The following is a 24,312-nucleotide window of genomic DNA, read 5'->3' as shown; positions in this document are numbered from 1 at the left end:
CTCCTTGAATTACACTTTCATTTGCAACACTTTGATGTATCATTTCACTTTGGAGCTTTCCCTTCCACCATTTGATGGTGTTAGGTGAGAATGGGCAGCTTCTTCTCCTCGTGTTTACATGATTTTGGTTCCCTTTACTTCAGTTGATATGTATTTGCATCATTATCTATATGTGCCTTAATGATCATACTTGTAAAAGGGCATGGGAAAAAGTGGATAATTCCTCTATGAGGATATTGCCGAGGTGGCATCACTACAGTTTGCATAACATTCTGTTTGAGCATAACACTTTGCATACTTGTTGCATTCCTTATGCATTGGCATTGTGTTTATTTGAAAATGGATCGCCTTAGATAGGCGGAGAACATGTGTATACAGGTGCCTATCCAAGGATGAAAACTCATCACATTGTGGTAGCTTAATTCCCTTTTACTTTACCAAAGAGTGGTCGATATGGATCCGCCGTATTCATGGCACATTACATTATCATGGCAATTTACTATAGTAGTATACAACATTCACTGAAACCAATCTTCGAGAATCCAAAGGGCCATACTTAATTTAGCATAATCATAAATTCAGCAAGAAAAATCCACACATAATCCAAGCTAGAGTACTCTTGCACCACATATGACACTTCGTCCCAAAGCTTGGTGTCCCTCTTGGTATTTCTTTAGATTACTTATGTATCCTCGAAATTAGTTACAAATGACTGTATTTTCAGTGATTTCTCATAGCACAACTGATTCATTGATGCACAATGACCTTGCCACATTTAATGTTGTTTTGGGTGATGACCTGACATTAGATATTGTTGGTATTGGAGATGTACAGTTGCAGTTTGCTTCAGGCACCATCTTTACCTTGCATGGTGTACGCCATATTCCGGCTTTGACCAAAAGGGTACTCTTTGTTGGACAGTTGGATGATATAGGCTGCTTTGTATCTTTTGATGATTCATCATGGACGATTACTTGTGGGAATCTTGTCCTGGCACGAGGTGCCAAGTTTGGCACTCTTTATCTCTTACTTATATTTGGACTATCAATCATATTTTGGCAGTGGCTATAGTACCACATGTATCGCTTTGGGATCGTCGCCTTGGGCACATATCATTAAAGGAAAGGAAAATGCTTACCCGTTTGTAGTATTTTCCGCCCCTTGACTATAAATGTTTTGATTCTTGTAATCATTGTTTTAATGGTAGGTAAACATGTAGTTCGCATAAGAAGTTTGACATTACACGCATGGGTGAGCCTCTAGCTCTTGTTTATTTTTATGTTTGTGGACCTACGGCTTGCAAGTCGTTAGGTGGCATGAAGTATTTCGTTACTTTCATTGATGATTACTCACATAAGGTTTAGGTATATCCCCCATAAATCAAAAATCGAAAGTATCTGCTACTTTTATGTGTTGACTTGCTTTTGTTGAGAACCAGTCTGGATATAAACTGAAATCCTCATGATTTAACAATGGGGAAGAGTATGTATCTAAAGCCTTTGAGTAGTTTTGTGATGAGAGGGATATTAAGCATCAGTTGACCGCCTCGTATACCCCACCCTAGAATGATATGGCTAAGTGCATAAACAAGATGATTTAGGAGAGAGTCCGTAGTATGCTTAGCTAGGTAGGCTTACTGCAGCACTTTTGGATTGAGGCAGTTACTACTATTGTATATTTGATTGATTGATCCCTATGTATTGCTCTTGACTATCAGGTTGTAGAGAAGGTATGGCTTGGAAAACCTCCATCATATGCTTATTTACATATCTTTTGTTGTGAGATTTTTTGCTATGTTTTCAAGGACATGCAATAAGCTAGATACTAAGTTTGTGAAATGCATCTTTCTTGGTTATGGAGATGTAGGTGAGATGGACTATTGCCACAAGCTCAGGTCATCGATAGCCATGATATTGTTTTCCATGAGGAGAAAATATATAAGCAGCCTGAGTAAGTCCTTCACATATGCAAGATGATATTTCAAGAGGAGCCTCTTGTTATTGTATAGCTAGCTAGACAGCTTGTAATAGTTGATGCTCTAGTGGCCTAAGTGTCATCAGGACATGTATTTTTGAAACCTCACTTAACATGTCGATTAATTTTTAATCACATAGTTAAGTAAATGTTGCATATGTGAGGTGTAACTGGGATTAAAGTAAATTTACGAGCTTGGGACTCTAGGAAATCACATGATGTTAAAGGCAAAAGTTGCTATAAGTTATACTGCACAAGTACTTGGTGGTATTTGGTGCCAATTGTTGGCCTAGGTCATTCATCTGGCTATAACTATCAATTGGTGACACTAGAGAAGTGGCGTTTAATGGTACCTATAACAACAATCTGATAGTCAAAGATGAGGCAAAGACACTCGAGAATGGAAGTTGTCTAGTCAATTTAATTATTGGCCAGTTAGATTATTTCTTTGGACATTGAAATAATTATTAGATTACTTTTTAGTATTAAAGACTGAAAATTAATATTTAATTATGGGTAATGCTGAAAAAACCATTTGTAAAGGGTGTCACTTGGCAAACTTGCCCATGAAGGCTGGTGAGAGGTTGAAGAGGAGGAAAAACATGACATTCTACTATGGTGAATCATGGGGAGCTGTTGGAGCTGATTGGGACTAATTTTCTTTAGTTCTTTGCAAAGAAAGTCTGAATTTTCTCTCTCCTCAACATTCTCTCTTATCTCCCAGCCTTTCTATATCCTTGCTCTGAAGATTACAGCATTGAGATCACCAGAGGTTGAGAAATTTTAGATTTCTCTACTATAAAACCTAATATGTAGCAAAAATTAGGGTTTAGCAACAGCCTTCGAAAACGTGCCAAAAATTGGAAGCTCCAAGGCTCGGATTCAATGGGGAGCTATTTTTAGTCAAATTCAAGCAGAGGGACTAGCAAATCAATGAATTTGGGGCATTTTCCATCTCTATCAAAGCGAGTGAAGGCCAATTGATTGCTCGAATCAAGAGGCAAATCAGATTGAAGACTTACTGGTGGTCATTTTGGACAGCAAGGGGAGTTGGAATATCCAAAGAGATTGGTAAAATCCCATTGTACGTCAACTTCTTCGATTAAGTTAAAGAAATACCGAAAGGGACACTAGTTTTGGGATCAACAAGATGTCAATTGTCCAAGATTGTGAGTTAATTTGCATTTCTCAGTTTTATAATAAATATTATTGCTGTAACTAAGTTGTAATTAGGCAATTACCACCCATCTACAGATGTAAGGCTGGTTTCAGTAGGACCATGATGTAAGATAGGATGTATAGGTCCACAACCTATTTCGAGGCGATCTACTAGAGATAGACATACATGGTCGCCACTCGTCTTGATGTAGCATTTACAGTAGGAGTTGTGGCACACTCTATGGCTACACCTGGCAGGTGGCATTGGGATGCTGTGAAGGGTATCATGAGGTACCTAAAGGGAACAACAGATATATGCATATATTATTGTGGTCAAGATAGAGGAGTCTTGGGTTACACTGACTTTGATTATACAGGACATGCAGACAATAGGAAGTCGATCTCTGGCTATGTTTTCATGTTTACTGGAGGTGCTATTTCTTGGAAGTCGGGTGGAGAAATGTATGGCCCTATCTACAATAGAGGTAGAGCATGTTGCAACCATTGAGGCTTGCAAGGAAGCTCTCTGGTTAGGGCATCTAGTAGCAGACCTTATTATTATTGATGTGGTCCCTACATTGCATTTGGACTCTATGAGTGCTATTCAGTTGGCTAAGAATCTAATCTTCCATGCGAGGACAAAGCACATTGAGATGCATTACCACTTTATTAGAGAAGTCGTTGAGGACAAGTCCATTGAGCTTGTCAAGGTCTCAACTGACCAAAATCTTGCAGATCTGTTCACCGAAAGTCTCTCAGTGAAGTGTTTTGCCTTAGGAAGATGATGGACGTTGGATGAGATGACGTCTTTTGACATCCTATTGTACTTTGTCACTTTTTTTCTTGTTTTCCTCTCACTAAAGGTACATTCACCTTTAAGTGAGAGGTTATTGGGGGTAAAGGCATTTGTGCCTATACTGTCCATGTATTCACTACACTGACAGTACCCGCACACCTGTACACTGTAGGTGGAAGATGCCTATCACTATCACTTCATTATTTATTCTTTCATAAGGGAGGCTAGTCACACATTGTGGCTGTTGGAGTTCCCATATCGTGAGTCTTTCTTTGTTACTTTCTTGCTCCATCTGCCATAGCTCACATCTTCATTGCTTTCACTTGCTTCGTGCTCTCACTTAGGCTTCTCCCTTCATACTTGTCACACATGTGGTAAGACAAGCCATTGGAAGAAAGAATGCCTTGAAAAGGACAATAAAAATGCAAAGAAAGAGAAATCTATGGAGGGCTCTAGTTCGATAGTAGTGACTGCTCCATCATCAATGACATTTCTTCATCTAGTTATTGAGCCACCAGACGTAGTGTTCATGATCCCATAGATCGGAAAGTGGATCTTAGATAGTGGCGCTTCCCACCATATGAATCCTCGAGATGGTATTACGCATCGGGTGATATGCAACTTATTCTCGATAGACAGTGGTATTCATACTTCAAAGTTCTTTATGTACCACATTTAGGCGACCACCTTTTAGTGAGCAAAATTTCTGGGCTTGATCTCATAGTGGAATTTGATATAGACGCTTTTTGAGTTCTTGATGGCAAGACCAGGCAGGTGTTGTGGCAAGGGCAAAGGAGAATGGTGTCTACAAGATGCGGAGTTCCATGGACCTTATCTCTTTCCTTTTTTCTTCCCAAACATAGACCAAGCTCTAGCATGCTCGATTTGGTCACCTCAACTATAAGTACCTTAGGAAGGCAGCTCGCAACCAACTTGTTTGTGGTTTGCCAAATATTGGGGTGAGCCATTCCCCTTGTGTCTTGCATTCAAGGAAACAATAGCATGATTCAATTCCCAACAAGGCTTCTTGACAGGCCATGGAGCCCATGGAGCTTGTTTCCACTAATTTGTGTGGATCTATGAGGAGGAGTCTTTATTTTATACTAATTGTTGATGATTTTAGCAAGATGACATGATCCTATTTTCTAGAGTAGTCTCATTTTTGACACTGGTTTATCTTTGAGGAGAACCATTTTGGGTAGAATCTAAAGACAATGAGATTCAACAAAGATGGGGAGTTTGTCTCCTATGAGATGACTCATTTTTGTGTGGAGGAGCAAAAGATTCATCAAGAATATGGCAATACCAATACTCCTTAAAGAAAATGGTGTATTGGAGTGAAATAATAGAAGTGTGATAGAGATAGCTTGTGGAGCATCAACAAATACCACAGTTTTTAAGGGCCAAAGTAGTAGCCACCACCATCCATATCCAAAATCGATCATGCACCTTAGACATTTTGAGTATGACTCCCTTTGAGGCTTACTTTGGACTAAAGCTTGGTATGTCGTATTTTAGGGTTTTTGGATGTGATACCTATGTTTTTATTTTGAGAAAAGAACATGAAAAGTTTAGTCCAAGAAGCAAGTGTTTGTTGGCTACAGTTCCTAGTAATAAGGGTATGGTATCTATGATTCAATCTCCCGAGATGTTTATACAAGTCAGGATGTTCGGTCTATTGAGTTTCCAACTCTAGAGGGGAGTGAGGAACACCTTATCCTTGGTAATCTTGGCAATAGTTGGACATTTGAGCTGGTGTCTATAGAGCATATAGCTTTTGGGGCTCCAACTAGTGAGAAGATTGCTTTCCCACCATATTTCTTGTTGGTGGATGTTTTAGAGACTTTAGCAAAGACACGGTAGTGTGGGAGGGGGGGGGGGGGGGGGGGGGGGCGGGGAGGGAGTATTGGCCTCTCCCACTAGGCGTGTGATACACTTTGTGATGCAGGGATTGAAGGACTTCTCGAAGAGTGACAACCGCAAGATGGTTAGTGGCATTTTGAAAGGAACCAAGCGCATTCAGGAGAGCTTATATGTACTAACTATGGGTTGATAACCCATGTTATGCAGGATTGGTAATTGATATCAAATGGAGAGGCTTTACAGTTAGACCAATCGTGGAAGGCCATGGAGCAAGAGAGAGAGACTATAAAGTGGAATGGTGATTGGCAGCTTGTGCCTTGGCCCGTTTGTAGGAGGGGGATTGGAGTTAAATGGGTCTTCAAGACCAAGTACCTCAGTGATGGCACACTAGATAAACATAAGGCACGGTTGGTTGTCAAAGGTTTTGCATAATGGCTCGGTGTAGATTTCAACAATACCTTTGCCCCTATAGCCACATGGCTACTATTTGGACAGTTCTTGCCTTAGCTAACCATAGAAGATGGCCGGTGTTTTAGTTGGATATCAAGTTAGCCTTCTTAAATAGTGGTTTGCCGGAGGAGATCTACATTGCAAAGCCTCCTAGGTTCTCATTTTCAGATGGTAAGATATACATGTTGAAGAGGATTCTACATGATATTAAACATGCTTCTCATGCATGGAATGAAAAGATCCAATCCAAATAAGTATGCCCATATTTTAGCTGGAGATTGCGTGTGGTCAGTGCTCTATGTGGACATAGGTCATGAAATATGGTAGATCAAGAAGATCTCTCTCTCTCAACAACAGTATGTGCATGAGCTTTTGACCACCTTTGAGATGACCAAGTGCCATACTATCTCTACTCCTATGGATCTTAATTGGAAGGCTTCAGTTCATGTTGATTTACCGGTAGTAGATGTTTCTAGATACTAAGAGTTGATTGTGTCTTTGATATGGCTTCTTAGCACTCAGATTGATTTGTGTTTTCTGGTTTTTCTGCTTGCATTGTTCATGAGTGAGCCCAAGAAGGTTCATTGGCAAGCTACCTTGTGGATTCTTTGGTTCCTTTGTGGGAACCCCCAACCTTGGCCTATTTTATCCCTCAGCTACAAGTGATTCAACTTTACTACTTCGAGGCTTGAGTGAGCCCAAGAAGGTTTATTTTGGCAAGTTGTTTTGCGGATTCTTCCGTTCCTTGAGGGAACCCCTGATCACATGTGATCGAATACATGCTATTGTCCCTACTAGGTGCAGGTTCTATTTCTTGGAGTAGCAAGAAGCAGTCCATTGTTACTCTTTCATCGACAGAGGTTGAGTACGAGCGGTGTCTTCTATGACTTGTGAGACCATATGGCTTCGTAGATTGTTAGGTGAGCTTGGTTGTTCATAACCCCAAGCTACCATACTTCTATGTGACAATGAGAGTTGCATAGTCTTGGCATGGAATCCAGTATGTATGTGAAGATGAAGCACATATAGATTTAGTATCACTTCATTTGTGAGAAGATCTTGGACAAGACCATGGATGTGGAGTATTGTAAGACGCATGATAATTCGGTAGATCTGTTTACCAAGGCACTTCCTTAGGCCGTTCTTTGTCAACATTCTAGATCCGTGAGTATCATGCCACATCCAGGATTAGAGAGGGCATGTTAGGGCGGATTAGTCGGGCAGTGCACAGGGCAGATCGGGCAGCAGATTATGTGTAGGCCAGTCAGGCAGGTCCTAGGTGGTGGGCCAAACCAATTGGACTGTCAGATGGCAGCTAACCTGGACAGGTGCAGCCAACTGCACCAGTAGGCCAACCTACAAATTTTTATTATCTTCTTCGGCCTATTTTAGGCTTTTGGCTGCCGAGTCTCTGTAAGTTCAGTCTTGTGCAGGTTGAGAGATCTCCCAGCTGTTCATAGGCATACAGGCCGTTGTACATACTCTGCCTTCTATATTCAGCATTCAGTATACTGCAGTCTTCAGCATTGTACTGTCTCTTTCTCTCTCCCCCCTTTCCATGTTCAGTGTTTTCTTTTAGTCCATATGCTTCTGCACCGCAGCACTTTGACAAGCTCACCTCATCTGGGATCCTTGAGACACAAGTTTGAGGCCCCTTTGTAGCAAATTCAGCATACAACATTCATTCATTCATTCACCTTTTCAATTATCTTCATCGAATTCCATGTCACACTTTGTGTTTCTTGTACACTTTGCAGTTTTCTATCTTTGCTCGAGCATTTCTTCAGAAATCCAACACCTGTTGTTGATGTGGTAGGCAGGTGACAGGCGTGCAACTACAAGAGCAGCAGTGAGAGCAAAGAATGGATGGACAGATAGCAGCAAAGCTGGAGTTGGTGCTCTTCTAGTAGTCAGACCTGTCATGTGTGTGTTGGACAAAGGTGCAGGTTGGGCGTGGTTCAACCTAGGTCAATCAGCTCTTGGCCTGAAAGCCACTTAAAGGATACCTTGTTTTGGTTAATAGTTTGTAGGCAACATCCCAACTTGTCTATTCCCTTCATGTGTCCCAAAGCTTAAACTTTAGATGCCCTTGCTGCTCGCAGCAGACCAACCTTGTGCATTACATTCTCCTTTATGAGGCAAACAAGGAAAAGGTTCTGATGCTTTCCTATGAAGGATAGAAATTTTGTGAAAAATTCATTCTAATGGAGAAGATCTTTTTCAAATCATGCATTCCCATGCGCTGACAAGAAAGTTGACCTTGATCAAAATCAGTCATGTTTAGTTATGACAGTAGCTACATGTTTTGAGATGAAAAAGAACCTTTTGGAAATTGGAATATGGCATCTTAACCAGTTACTTTATCTATAACAGTCTTCCTGCCTGTTTGTATTCAACTCTCTCAATCCATGGTTGAAACAGAGTCTACCTAAAGAATTCTGGATGGATGGTAAATTTTCTTCCATCTTTTCCATTATGCACAATTCCTCACTTGGACTAGATATTGAGCATTCTAGGCAGGATAGAATTAGCAAAATCACATTTTCCTTGGAGCCTAAACTTCCGATCCCATATTTTCCATATTCTTAAGAATGTCTCATTTTGGTGATATGTGCAGTTTATAGCTGTTGTTAGACCTATATTACTTTTGTGCGTTAATTTAATGAAAGAATAATGGTTCTGCAAATAAAAAGTGCATTTTGTGCACTCATCTATGCATATATGCATGTAAGGGGGCAAACTTGTGCAAAGATATCCCTATTTTCATAATAATATAAAAATTTATCCTAAAAGTTGTGTTTAAAATGTTCCAAAAGGATATTTTGTTTGGGCCAAATTGTGTTTTTCTGCTAGTAAGGTTTGAGAATAACCTGTCCCAGTTGAAGAGTCTTAAATTTAATTTGATTGCTCGATAGATCAGCCCAGACTGTAAAAGCAATGATTCTGCATCTCTATCCTGTCTTCTAAAAAGCTCATATTCAGCTTGACAAACCACATCTAAGCTGACAGATTTGATATGCTTAATGAATTCAACTTTATGGACCTGTCACATTGTCAAGAATGTTTGTATATTAACCAAAAGCTTGTAGGATGAGACTAGGTCACCCCAATACTTTTCTGTTTCAGATAGTGTGGTGATTTCTTACACAACCACGTATTGGATTCTTATTCATTTCAGAATGCATCTTTAAAATAGATTTTGTGCTTTTTATTTATTCTTGAGCAGTTGATGTCAATGAATTGTTTGGCCCACACAGTTGGATTCAACTACAGAACCCAAAGACAACAATGCATAAACATAAAGCATACAATTGACATCTAACTCACCTCCTAGCTGTAGAGGTGTACCAACACACCTAGCCTCAGGTTAGTCAATTTGCAAGCCTCCAGAGGTTGCAACACATATAACTAGTTCACTGCCTATTTGTATACATGTTGAGCTATGCCATTCTCTTTTATAGGCTTCCCAAACCTCCTCATCTTAGTTGCCTCATCCCAGCCTTCACATTTTGACTTAGAAATTTTACTCTCCTCATTCTCTTTGAGTTTTTCCCATTTGGGGTGAAGAATTTCGATCTTATACAAAGGGCATGCTGTATGCCATTAGGAATAATCTTTGTCAAAAAGATTATCATTTGTACATCTGATATGGCTGGTTCATCACTTGTGAATTGGGGAAAATGGTTGGGTTCTCATCTTCAAGGCCAGCTCTTGTAAGGGTAGATGCTTGCAAAGCTAACTCTTAGGCTTAGGTAGATGCTTGAAAATATTTTAAAATAACGGGTAATTATATTCATTGTAGATGCTTGAATTCTGTTAGACAAAGCTAACCCTTGGATAAAAGCTTGCAAAGCACCTTGTTGGTGCTCTCTTTGACTATTGGCCCTAAGGTAGGAACCACATGACATCTTATCTGGCCCAAAGAAAACTAATTTCGCCCTTATACAAAGGGCATGCAATTGGAAACAATCTTTGCCAAAAAGATAATTATTTACACCACACCTTGCCTGTCATGGGGGCACTTTGTTGAGTAGACAGTAATTTGAGAGCACATTGAAATGAGGGACTAAGAGATAGTGTTGTACTTTTGACAACTTGCAAGTAGTGTGCAAAGCCTCTATTGTCACAATAGAATAATTGCACTTGGTTAAGTTGAGTAATTTTTAGAGTAAAAAGATGGGGCAGTCCATAATGAGCTCCTCAATTGACTAAGTCAACATTGCACCTATAGGCATCCTACTAACATTTTTATGTTCATGGGAGATTCTTGAGAAGCTAGGGTGTAAATCACAAACGAAGTTCTTGAGTGAGCAGCCAAACTGGAGACCTCATGAGAGTTTCACTTGGGTACCCACTGCACCTCAATGAGATACCTTGGTTGCCATGTTGGCATTGATATTACCTCAGATTAGCAGTTAGCACCCTTACTCTCGAGCATCAGTTAGAAGCTCTTGTATTGGAGTGCAGCAAGATTTTCTCTAGCAAGGAGGATAGTAGTGGCAAACCAGGTTTCACTTGCCACCATCTGGTATCTTACCCTTTTCTAGGCTTTCTCTAGGCCTTGTATCAGCAAGTGAAGCAACCCATTAGGAATTTGATCCGGTTAGGTGGAGGGTGAAGTGGAGCGAGGGGTAAAGTAGCATGGGATGTTATCATTCAGCCTAGATCTAGAGGTTGTTTGGGGATCATAGACCCAGACAATTAGAGTAGAGCATTTTTAGTGAAGCTGATTGTGAGAGATGCCCTTTTAGGAAAAGATATTTGGAGGCATCTACTATTGTGGAGATTGAAGTCTATTGTTCAAGCTCATGGAGGACCTTTGCAACCCAGTATTCACTGTATTTTTCAGTAGATTTGAGCATAGGCTTGGAAATGCATTCGAGATCAGATTTGCTGCTGCCATTAGCCAGGATTGGAGATCAGTGTTGTAGGACTTCACTAGATTGCTCCAGCCATAATTGAACAGAGATGAGGCAGCCTCTTCTCTTCAACCGATTGCTTAGCACAGAGAGAAGCCACACCATTGAACAGAGGACACCCTTATCTTGGGGCAGCTTCTCTTTGCAGATTGCTTCAATGATGGGAAGGTTGTTTGCCTTTGTAGAGCTGTTGGTTGAGTCACAAAGAAGAGAATCCGTGGCATTACAGGGGCTAGAGACATGGTGCAGAGCATTCGGGAGGTGGTTCCCCCATAGTGATGACTCATACTGAAACCTCTCAAACATGAATTGGGCTCTCATTAGAGGAGACATTCTTATTGCAGTGGTTGCTTTCACTTGAGGAAGTTCACTTTTTAAGTACACAAGGATGGCAGACTCAAGGTTGTGTATTGTGACATTACTTGGTATCTAGACTTGGATCCTATGACTTACATGATGGACAACTAGAGGTATTAGGCATATAGGAAGCTTCTTTAGAGATTACAATGGGACCTTAGGGAGTTTGTTTGGAGAGATCCATTTGTAGAGGCACCCAAAGATATCCCCTTCTTTGGATACACCACATGATTGGGGAGGATATAGACGAGCAAGATTAGAGTGATGCCAACGGCGATTGAAAATTGGATAACACATGATATCACTACAACCTTTTCTTGCACATGAGTCTGACAGTTGGCACTTGGCCTTGTTATGGCTGAGATTTAGTTGAGTATGTCAGATGCAAGGACCTAGATGATCTGCAAAGACAATGTAAATTGTATTTGTCAAAGTGCACCGAATGCAGAAGCATATGACCAAAGTGAAAGAAAGAAATGAGCCCGACTTGCCTTTGCATAAGGTAATGATGAATAAACTCCCCTAATCTGCCCTGACCATGGACTGCATCCTAGAAGTGACCAAATCTTTAACACCCTCTTAGATCTTGGACATGGCATAAGGCTAAGGGATTTGGAATGCGGATGAAGAATGGCCCGAGGAAGTGCCTTGGTAAATAAATCTGCCACATTATCCTTTGTCTTACAATACTCTACATCAATGGTTTTGTCCAAGATCTTCTCACAGATGAGATGGTATTGTATCTTGATATGCTTCGCCCTCACACGGACATAATCTGTCAGGCGACAGTGCCAACACGGGCGTAATCTGTTAGGCGACGGTGGCCAACACGGATGTAATCTGTCAGGCGACGCCGACACAGATTCGAATCTGGACTTGAACTGGAGACCTGTAGTGTGTGAGACTAGCGTGATAATCGACTATAGTTCTGCAGCTATCACCAACATGAAAGCATTCGCCTCAGGCTAAGATGGGACCCAACAACTCTTTCGAAAAGACGGGACCCGACGGCTCTGATGCCAGTGTAAGATCACGCCTGTGTTGATCATCTGTCATAATGTCTCCCATTTTCAATTAGGTGCCCCCTCTGTGTTCTTTGTTTGAACAGCACGAGAGAGATCGTTTGATTCACCACCCAGCCTCGCCTAGAAGGTTGCTGGCTTCCTCAACCTGATCCAATTGCCAGCCGTCAGCTTTAGGTGAGTCATACTATTCTTAGGCTCACTTACTCTCTAGGCTCCCCTTGACCCCCTTTGGGTGCCCAAGGCCCCCGGATGGTCATCCCTCGCACTTGTCTTCCATAAGTTACATTTATTAATGTAATATTTCCTTCTCCTTAAGAATCGGTTTCGTCCTCGAAAACGATACTTGGAAGGTCCTACTATAAACTGGGAAACCTTTTCCCTAAAGTGCTTACTCGCTCCTATGTTGAGCTTTCTTCTGAACAATCTTTTCCATTTTACCAGATATTCTTAATAAATAGTATTCCTTGTTCGTCTGTTATGAACATTTAATATTCTTTCTCGTCCATGTGGATTAGATTGGTCATCTAATAGCTCCTCAATATTATCATTTAAGATTAGATTATCCATATCACCCAACTTCTTTCTTAGCTTACTTATATGAAAAACTGGATATGTTTTACTACCAGCAGGTAGTTGGAGCTTGTAAGCCTGTTCTCCAACCCTTTTAAGTATTGTGAAAGGACCACAATACTTGGGTGCAAGCTTTGGATATCGTTCAGTTTTCATGGTTTTAGTTTGTTCAGGCACTTTAAGATAGACCAATTCCCCTTCTTCAAAGGAGATGTCTCTTCAGTGAGGATCTGCATAAGCTCTAGCTTGATTTTGAGCTTTCTTAATATTTTCTTGAGCAAATTTTAACAAATTATTCATATCCTCCAAAAAATCCTTGGCTGCCTGAACCTTTTCCTTATGCAGTCCCTTTGCATGAGGAGCTTTGGGCTGAAACCCATACATTAGCATAAATGGACTATATCTAGTGGAAGAGTGCTTGGCACTATTATATGCAAACTCTGCTATCGGTAGATACTCTTCCCAATTAGTTTGCCTTTTACTTACATATGCCCTGAGCATATCTTCAAGGATTTGATTAACCCTTTCAGTTTGCCCATCAGTTTGCGGGTGCCTCTGCCGTACTCATGCTAATTAGTATCCAACTTCCTAAATACAGTACGCCAAAATTGACTATCAAATTTTCTATCTCGATCATAAACTATATTTGCCGGAAGGCCATACAATTAATATATGTTCTCTATGAACAATCTAGCCAATTTTGGTGTTTTAACATCAGTTGAAGTTGGAATAAACCTAGCCATTTTGGTTAACCTATCCACAATCACCCACACAGAGTCGTGCCCCCTCTGTGTTTTGGGTAACGCGACAATAAAGTCCATGAAGATACCCTCCCATTTTCCCGAAGGAATCTCTAATGGGTGGAGAAGTCCTTCCATTTTCAATCTTTCAGCTTTATTAACCTGGCATTTATTACATTTGACCACATAGTCAAGGACGTCCTTATTCATTCCAGGCCAATAGAACTGCCTTTTAATAAGACTATAAGTCTTATTAACTCCTGGATGTCGCGCACTAGGGGTATCATGACACTCAAAGAGTGTTTGGCGCCTTATTTCTTCATCTTTCGGGACACATACCCTACCCTTGTAGAGTAAATAACCATTATCAATGGTAAACTTCTTCCACTTGAATCCCATTTGAGCAACCCCTAATGCTCCATTTCCTTGTTGAACATACTCAGATATTCCTTCCTCAGTGGAGGCCCTTCCATTTGGATTCCCATTTTCTATTGCTTCCCATATGTTGGAGTGTGCCGGATCAACTTGGCATTTCCCTTTTAAGGATTCAAGTAAATCGGAAGTGAATTGAGTAAAACTCAATTCATTTATGATGGGCATTTGCTGAGTGCATTAGCCACTATATTCTACTTTCTATACCTTATTTCATATTCGAACTCTTAGAGGAGTTTGGCCTATTTGGCTTTATGCCCTTGTAGATCCGGTTGGTCATTAAGCCACTTCATGCTTTCATGATCCGACAAGATCAAAAGTTTGGCACCGTACAAATAGTGCCTCCATTTATTCATTGCATGTACTATTGTATACAACTCCCTCTAATTTCTTGCTTTCAAAAGCAACTGGTCGACCTTTTTGTAATAAGACGACGCCTACCGCCATATCACTGGCATCAACTTCAACCACGAATGGTTTATTGGGATCCACAATTAATAGTACTGGAGCTGTCGCAATAGCTACCTTAAGTTTTTAAAAACCTTCATTTTGATCTGTTTCCCAATTAAAGCTCTTCCCTTTCCCTTTAAGTTGGTCCGTCATTGGAACAACTATCTTGGCATAATCTTTAATGAATCTACGATAAAATCCAGATAAACCTAGGAAGATCTGAAGCTCCTCCAGGTTCCTTGGAGATGGCCATTCAATAATTGCCCTTACTTTTTCTGGATCCATCTTGATTCCCTCTTTAGAGATAATATGCCCCAAATATTTGACCTCTTGTGCGAAGAATTCACGTTTAGTTTTCTTCGCATAAAGGGAATGTGTTCTTAACAATTGGAATACTAATCGTAAGTGTTCCAAATGTTTTTCTCTTGATTTACTAAAGATCAAGATATTATCCAAGAAGACTAATACAAAGTGTCCTAGATAGGGCCGTAACACACTATTCATCAGCTTCATAAAAGTAGCTGGTGCATTAGTGAGGCCAAAAGGCATCATCAAAAAATCATAATGCCCATATCTAGTACAAAATGCCGTCTTAGGAACATCCTGTGCCTTATTTCTTACTTGGTGATAGCCTGATCTGAAGTCTATCTTTGTGAAGAATTTTGCCCCTTGTAATTGATCAAAAAGATCTTCCATTCTGGGCATAGGAAATTTATTCTTCACCATTATCTTATTAAGTACTCTATAATCAACACAAAGTTACATAGACCCATCTTTTTTCTTCACCAATAAAATTGACGAAGCCCAAGGTGAATTGCTAGATCGTATAAACCCTTTATCAAGGTAATCCTTAATTTGTCTTTCAACTTCTTGGTGCTGTGTTTCACTTAGCTTATAAGGTGGTTTAGAAATAGAGTGTGTATCCCTATCTATGTCAATTGGGTGATTTACATCACCCCTATCTGGTGGAAGGCCACTTGGTAAATTAGAAGGAAACACATCTTTAAATTCATCTAGCAAACCACTTAGTTCATTACTTACATTCAACTCACAAACATAATAAAATTGTTGCTTTATATTACAGAAAGTAAAAGTGTTCTGTACAGGAAGGGACCATGACATATATACCTCACAAGCTTCCCTCTTTATCAGCTTCTGAACTTCAGTGAAACACAACAAAGGGTTATCAGATACTTCATGTTCACCTTGAATCACGAAAGTCTTACCATCCCTTTCAAATTCCAGTGTATTATGATGATAACTACGTTTTAAGGATGGTTCCAATCCCCATAGCCACTCCCTCCCTAAAGCAATATCGACTCTTTCCACATTCATAATTTGGAAATTAAGTTTATCTTTATATCCTTGGATCTCAATTTCCAAATTGGATACCATTGTATCCCATATTTTATTATCCTGACCTTGCATCATACGAACAACATATTGATGCCCACTCTTTTGTTGGGGAAGTTTCAATTTTTTTAACAAGTGCATAATTTATATGAAATTGTGGGTGGCAGAGTCATCAATCATGACTCTAATCCTCTTTCTCGCTATCAATCCATGCACTCTAACTAAATCATGTGGCCCGAAAGTAGGTTGCTACATAGAAGTTGACATACAATACTTGTGTTGTACATCCTTGTGCAAAACCTCTAAAGATTTATACTTTTCATGCCCCTTTGATTCCAGGGTCTGCACTATATGGATTTGTTTCTCTTTTCCCTTGCCCTTGTCCTTATCTTTTCCTTTATCTTTCCCCTTTTTCCTTTGAGGAAAATTCCGGACAGCATGGTTAGGGGATAGGCAATTGAAACATAGCCTTTTTTTTTTAGCTTTGTCAAAGTCATCTTGACTTAACTTTGGCCTTACATATTGTTTCTTTTCAAAGGGTTGTTTCTTGCCCTTAAGAAATGGCATTTTTCTTTTAAATTTGCCTACAAATTTTGAGGCTTCAAATTCCTTAGGCTTGGGCTTCGTATCAGTGAGACTAGTGAGTGCACCTGGACGCGTATTATCTTCATTAATTAATGCAAATTTAATTGCCTCTTCAAGCGTCTTGGGTGAACTCTTTTTTACTTCCTTTTTACAAGCCTTATCCAGTCCCCTTATGAATCCTCTTGTCTTTTGAAATTCATCTATTTCTTCCAATTTGAGGATTATCTCACAATATTCCTCAAGATATGTCAACAAAGGTCTTCCCTTTTGTCTGACATAATCCCAATCTTCCCAATTTCTTTCCATTTCATTTTCAAGAAGGAATTCTTTCAAAAAGACAGATTCGAATTGAGCCCAAGTTTCAGGTATTTTATTTGCCTCCTTTAAAGTTCTCCACCATTTATATGCCTTTGGCCCCAAGATTAGATTGGCCTCCAACGCTTGGAGATATGGTGGAGTATTCTTAAGTTTGTGCAAATCTTCCCATTTTTGGAGAAAATTAAAGATAGTGTTTTTATTTCTGTCTTTTTTCTCCACGTGAAACTGAGGGGGTTTCATATCTTTTAACACTAGGTTATCCCTCAACTTTTGGTGGGGTTTCCTAGGATCTCGCATAGTCACATCTAGATCTTTCGATGAAGATGGAATGTCTGAGGTTTCTACCTTATTTTTATCCCTTTCTAGTAACAAGGCTAATTGAGATTTTATTTTTGTGAGTGCTTGAGTTAGCAACTCCATTTGAACCCCCTGTGCTTGCACACGAGCAGTTAAATTATCAAATTGTTCTCATGTAGCAAAAAATTCTTCCCATTGTTCTTCTTGAATTTCTGCTTCATGGGGATCCACCATAGGATGGTTCCCAGAACTAGAATCTTTGGTTACCCCCTTTTTCTCTATACTCTCCATTAATACACTGGAATTAGAAAGCAAATATAAGAAGTTTGCGTACAAGATGAGGTACTTCCCTGATTATAGTGATAGGGCAGCTGTCGATGGCTTTAACAGTTTAATGATAACAAAAAAATGTGAGGAATAGTTCGACTTTCCTCCAGACTGTGCCGGTCGTGACCACAACTATAATTTTAAACGGGACTTTGCCCGACTTGCACCATCCTGCGGTCCATGCCAAGTACACGAGCTTTGGCAACGACGCCGGCACGGATGTAATCTGTCAGGCGACAGTGGCCAACACGGACATAATCTGTCAGGCGATGGAGCCAACACAGGCGTAATCTGTTAGGCGACAGTGGCCAACACGGACGTAATCTGTCAGGTGACGCCGACAGATTCGAATCCGGACTCGAACTGGAGACCTATAGTGTGTGAGACTAGTGTGATAACCGACTACAGTTCTGCAGCTATCGCCAACACAAAAGCATTCGCCTCAAGCTAAGACGGGACCCAACAACTCTTCTGAAAAGATGGGACTCGATGGCTTTGATACCAGTGTAAGATCACGCCTGTGTTGATCATCTGTCATAATGTCTCCCATTTTCAATTAGGTGCCCCCCTGCATTCTTGGTTTGAACAGTACGAGAGAGATTGTTTGATTCACCACCCAGCCTTGCCTAGAAGGTTGCTAGCTTCCTCAACTTGATCCGACTGCTAGCCGTCAGCTTCAGGTAAGTCATACTATTCTTATACTCACTTACTCTCTAGGCTCTCCTTGACCCCGTTCGGTCATCCAAAATCTTTTTTTTCAAAAGAAATTTTTTTTTTAAAAAACTCCTTCCTCAAACTGGGTTTGCGCGTGTCAGCACAAAAGGTCAAATTTGTGCAATTTTGGCCCAGAAAGTTGGGGCTTTGCCAGATTGAGCATTGTTCGTGAAAAATTGAAGCATCTGCATGGAAATTGTAGACACTGTGCGCATTTGAATTGGGGATTTCGGCAAAATTGTTGAAATTTTGCTCAACTGAGTGAAATTTCTCAACATTTGACCCACAAAATTTGGGGCTTTTCCCAGATTTGAGGAATGTAATGCAGGACAAACCAATTTGTCTCAGAAATTGTAGGAATTTGTGACATTTTGTTCCTGAGATTTGGGGCTTTTAATGCACATGCGCAAATTGGGCCAAAATTACCCAATTTCTCGACATTGAGGCACATTGGACCCTGTGCAATTTGGGGCTTTTGCAGTTTGGGCAAAATTTGTGCAGCATTTGGTTGTTTTATGTATATGTAGGTTGAATTCCACGCAATTTGGACATCAACACTTGGTAAAATTTGGGGGTTTTGCTGAAATTGCTTTATTTTGGCAAAATTGGACTGTCCTATGCATGACAGAGGAAATGTAGATGTGTGTTTGATGCTTTGAGTACAAAATTTTGGGACTTTTGACCGTTCGTGTCAAATTTTATGCCCGTAGGTACATGTACAACAGAAATTGCAGCTGAAATTTTGGGATTCCTCATGTAATGTGATGCACATGCCTTTGGAACAGCTGTAATCAGTTGGATAATGCTGTAGCACTTGGTTTGGTGCTTCTGAAAACTTAAATACAGATCTGAAAACTGTACTTCTGCGTGGTCATTTATTGCTGATTGGTACTTGTTTGTACCTTGTTCACTTGGGTGGCAGTTTGGGCCTGCATTTGCTGGTTTTTTTTGGGTCACATTTGGGCTGAAAACCATGGCTGGCAGCAATGACAGCAGTAATTTGATGCATATGAAGAAGCTTGAAGGCGCACATAATTTTGCAGTGTAGCAAAAACAATGCTACAATATCCTGTTACAAAAGAAGCAAGCAAAGCCGATCAAAACCAAAGGGGCAAAGCTTGCGGACATGGATCAGGACGATTGGGACAAGTTGAATGAGCTTGCACGCTCAACCATAGAGCTATCGATTTCTGATGCCTTGCTCTTCAACATTGAAGGTTTGGATTCTACATATGCTATATGGACTAGACTGGAAGAACTGTATGCATAGAAGAGTGCTGCAAGCAAAGTGTACTTGCTGAAAAAGCTTATGGATTTGCGTATGAAAGAAGGTACAACAATGTCTACTCACTTGAGTGAGTTTAACTCCATTTTCAGCCAACTGGTTGGCTTGAAGTTCATGATTGATGAGGAATTTAAGGCTACTTTCTTGCTTTGCATTCTACCAGAGAGTTGGGATACATTTAGGACTGCTATGAGCAATTCTAATGTGATCCTTTTGTATGCTAATGTAGAGAGTGCTCTACTTATGAAAGAGATGAATCGGCAGAACAATGCATCCAGTAAGTCTTCCAGTGCTTTGCATACTAGGGGCAGATCACAGCAAAATGGCAAATATGATGGCAAGGGATGCAGTAAATCACGTGGCAAAGATGTTGAATGCCATCATTGTGGCAAGAAGGGTTGCTTTAAACACGATTGCTACAAATGGAAGAAAGAGAAAGGAAAAGGAAAGAAGACAGATGATAGCAAGGAAGAGAAGAAAGACAATCAGCCTAAGAAGAGCAGTGTAAAAATTGAAGAGGTGCATGTAGTCACTTATGACAGTGACAGTGGGAGTGACGTACTCTTTGTCTCTTCACACTTTGGTGCACATGCTTGCAGATATAGATGATGACATGCATACTTGGATTCTTGATTCAGGTGCTTCCTTTCATGTCACCCCTCATCGTGAGTGGTTTTCTGCCTGTACAAGGGGTCGATATGGTGTTGTCCATCTTGGGGACAACTATGCATGTGAGCTTGTAGGTATTGGCAGTGTGCAGTTACAGTTTCAGCATGGCTCTGTCTTTACACTTCAGCATGTACAGCATGTACCTCAGCTTAAGAAGAGCTTGATTAGCACAGGGCAGCTAGATGATGATGGTTTTCATACCACCTTTGGTGATGGAAAATGGAAGATCTGTAAGGGATCTAGGGTTATTGCCGGAGGCTGCAAGAGTGATACTTTGTATCCACTTCATGTATCTAGTGTGCATGACAATGTTGTTGCCGTGACTGAGCACCCAAGCGTTTCTTTGTGGCATGGTCAGTTGGGACACATGAGTCAAATTGGAATGAAAGTGCTTTCTCGTTTGGGTTACTTGCCTTGCCTTCCTTATGTTGATTTTGAGCATTGTGATCATTGCATTTATGGCAAACATGCACAAACGTCTCACAAAAAGTCTCTTTCTTTGAAATCTTCTCCTCTAGAGTTAGTACATTCGGATGTATGTCAAATGCCAAAATTATCTTTAGGGGGAAAGAAATATTTTGTCACCTTTGTCGATGATGCTACACGGAAAGTATGGGTTTACCCTATTCATAGCAAGGATGAAGTGCTTGACAAGTTTAAAAAATTCTTGGCATTGACTAAAAATCAGACAGATAAGATACTTAAGTGTCTTTGCTCTAACAATGGTGGAAAATATGTGTCCAAGGCATTTCAGGCATTTTGTGACAGCAAAGGGATAAAGAGGGAGCTTACTACCTCTCATAATTTGCCCCAAAATGAAGTTGCAGAGCGTATGAATCGGACCATACAGGATAAGGTCCGTATAATGCTGTCTCATGCTACATTACCCCATGGTTTTTGGGGAGAGGCTATTATGACAGCCATTCACTTAATTAATCTGTCACCAAATAGGTCTTTGGGGGGGGTGGGGGAGTTCCCCAAGAAGCGTGGTCGGGCAAGCCATCTTCATATGTTCATTTGAAAGTGTTTGGTTGCGAGGCTTTTGTGCACATTCATAAATAAAAATGCAGCAAACTTGAGCCAAAGTCCTGTAAATGCATTTTCCTAGGATATGGTGACGAGGGTGAAATGGGTTATAAATTGTGGGATCCCGAGAAAAGAAAAGTAGTACGCAGCAATGATGTTATCTTCCGGGAAGATCGCATGCACAAACAGCCCGAAAAGACTAAGGAGGTCCATAGGGTTATATTCCGGGAAGAAATATCTTTTGGACAGCAAAATGTGCCCGCTATATAGCAACAAATACCTGCTGTAAATGAACTTGTAAATGCAAGAAATGATACTGGAAATGATCAGTCAACTATTTCCCATGAAAATGAGCCATTACATGTGCAGGAACAGCCAGAACAACAAACTGTTAATGCTGATTTGCAAGCTGAAATGCCGAGACAGCATGCTGAAAATGGAAATTTGCAGGAACAGCCAACAAACAATGACCATTGAGTTAGAAAATCGTCTAGAGCTACTAGACAACCTAACAGGTTTGTTCCTAGTGCAATTAATGTGGCTGATTATGTCATGTTGACAGACTGTAATGAATCATCTTGCTTCAAAGAAGCAATGGACAGATAGGACAGCAAGAAATGGTACAAAGCCATGCTATCAGAGATGAAATCTCTTGAAAAAATGACACTTGGGACTTGGTACAGTTGCCTAAGGGGTAGAAAACCCTTTTATGCAAATGGGTTTACAAAATGAAGGTCACTTCTGGTTCCTCACCAAAGTACAAAGCAAGATTGGTTGTAAAAGGGTACAAGCAAGAGTATGGAATTGACTTTGATGAGATTTTCTCTCCTGTAGTCAAGATGACTACATTGAGAACCGTTTTGGGCTTGGTTGCAATTGAGGATATGGAGCTCATACAGATGGATGTAAAGACTACGTTTTTACATGGTGATCTGCATGAAGACATATATATGCAGCAGCCTGGAGGGTTTGTTGAACAAGGGAAGGAAAAAATGATATGTAAACTCAAAAGTAGTTTGTATAGGCTGAAACAAGCATCGAGAGAATGGTATCATAAGTTTGATACATTCATGCAATCCCAAGGCTTTCATAGAAGTCAAGTGGATCACTGCTTATGCACTAAGAAGGTAACAAATGATAGCCTAATTATCTTGGTTTTGTATGTTGATGACATGCTGATTGCTGGCAGGGATACTCATGCCTTGGACTCACTGAAGCAAAGTCTTCATGGCAGCTTTAACATGAAGAATCTTGGTGATGCAAATCACATTCTTGGCATGCGAATACTCAAACAAAGATTGAAAGGCTTACTCTATCTATCTCAGCAGGAATATATCTCCAAAGTTTTGCAGTGTTTCAATATGGAGGGAGGGAAAACCATTGGGGTTCCATTGCCTCCATATGTGAAATTTAGTGTAGAGGACAGCCCTACATCTGATGATGAGAAGGCTGAAATGGCCAAGATACCATATGCTTCAGCTGTTGGCAGTTTGATGTATGCTATGGTTGCTACATGTCCTGACATCGCCTTTGTAGTGGGAGTGGTTAGCAGATACATGGCAATCCCTGGCAATAAGCATTGGGATGTAGTGAAATGTATTATGAGATACCTCAAAGGCACAAAGGAGTTGTGTGTCTGCTTTGGAAAGCAGAAGGCATCTGTTGTTGGCTTTACGGATGCAGACTATGCTGGTCATGCGGATTGTAGGAAGTCCACTTCTGGGTATGTGTTTACTTTCAGAGGAGGAGCAGTCTCTTCGATCTCCAGGCTACAAAAGTGTATTGCATTGTCTACTACAGACGACGCAGAGTATGTGGCTGCCATTGAGGCATGCAAGGAGGCTTTATGGCTTTCATGTCTAGTGGGAGAGCTTGGTATCACAGAGTTACCTGTTCTCCATTGTGATAGTCAGAGTGCTATTATGCTGGCACGGAATCCTGTCTTTCATGCAAAGACAAAGCACATACAGATGAAGTACCACTTTATTAGAGATGTACTTGACAGCAAGAGCATTGAGCTTGTCAAAGTGCATACAGATGATAATCTTGGAGACCTTCTCACATAGGGTCTTCCAGCACAGCGGTTTTCTCATTGCCGACAGATGATGGGAGTTGGATAGATATATTTATTTCAGCTTTGTACATACCTAGACTTAGCTGATTCTTTTCTACTCTTAAGGCACATTGCCTTTAGGTGGGAGGTTGTTGGGAATAAAGGGCCATCGTGCCTTTTATATGTGCACGGGTGTGAACACACCCTTAGCACATTGTACTTGCATATATATATCTATCTAAAAACCTAAAGTGGTACACTCATCAGTGTACCAAAAACGTGCTCACTCTTTACTCTACTTGTTCTTGCTCTCTTTCTGTCTCTCACTGCGCGTAGGACAGCCTGCCTCGATCGTCATGCTCTATCGATCCCTACATCTCTAGTGGACGATACATATCAACACTTCCCTTAGTTTGCTCTTATGAAAGTCACCGGATGTTTTGCACCTCTTCCCTTGAGCATATTGTAGATTTTCATTCATTTATGCATTCATTATTCAATTATCTTCATTTAGCGTTTTTATGTTTTTTGCATTTTTGTGTTAATGTTTGAGTTCATTGTGTTTCTATTGAGCAATGAGGGCTCAGGACAAGAATCCCATAAGCACAGTAGGAGGATGTGATGCCGTTTCACAAGGTAATCTTTCATCTTTTGTTTCCTTTGAGTAGGAGTTTCATACTTCATATCCACCCTCACATTTCTTGCTCCTTTCCCACTATCACTTCACATTTAGATTCATCTATAGTAAATCTAGAACCCTACTTTAGAGCTATCATAGATTATGGAGTCTTAGCACATATTGTCTTTGATTCACATTCAGGCTGTAAACCACCATTAGATACTCATATGTGTACGACTTTGCATCTTGGTGCACTATGTACCTCTCAAAAAACTGCAAGTGAGTCACGCTCAATCCTTTGGCCTTGGTAGTGTGGGAAATCCCCCTCAAGC

General features: G+C 40.5%; 1 protein-coding gene and 1 long non-coding RNA gene across 9 annotated transcripts in view; one reads left to right on the top strand and one right to left on the bottom strand.

Moving 5' to 3' along the window:
* LOC148041763 (uncharacterized) overlaps nucleotides 1-24,312 on the bottom strand; it is a 342,622-nt gene that overhangs the window by 2,662 nt on the left and 315,648 nt on the right. For 3 of the 4 annotated variants that reach the window (XM_087682239.1, XM_087682236.1, XM_087682243.1), the window contains one exon: nucleotides 9,112-9,284. In XM_087682239.1, the coding sequence (XP_087538365.1) occupies nucleotides 9,112-9,284 (173 nt within the window). The remainder of the gene's footprint in view (nucleotides 1-9,111; nucleotides 9,285-24,312) is intronic. The other variant, XM_087682246.1, reaches the window with a different exon arrangement.
* LOC148041764 (uncharacterized) overlaps nucleotides 1-24,312 on the top strand; it is an 83,159-nt gene that overhangs the window by 2,783 nt on the left and 56,064 nt on the right. Inside the window, exon 3 of one of the 5 annotated variants that reach the window (XR_015691453.1) lies at nucleotides 8,062-8,516. The exons of the other annotated variants lie outside the window; for them this stretch is intronic. This is a non-coding gene — a long non-coding RNA (uncharacterized LOC148041764). Of the gene's footprint in view, nucleotides 1-8,061; nucleotides 8,517-24,312 lie in introns of those variants that run through there. 5 annotated transcript variants of the gene reach the window in all.

Source organism: Lygodium microphyllum, chromosome 1 (assembly GCF_053477565.2).
Source record: "Lygodium microphyllum isolate KBCC chromosome 1, Lygodium_microphyllum_v1.1.10, whole genome shotgun sequence".
In the NCBI taxonomy this organism is placed as follows: domain Eukaryota; kingdom Viridiplantae; phylum Streptophyta; class Polypodiopsida; order Schizaeales; family Lygodiaceae; genus Lygodium; species Lygodium microphyllum.
This window is presented reverse-complemented; position numbering and strand designations above follow the sequence as displayed.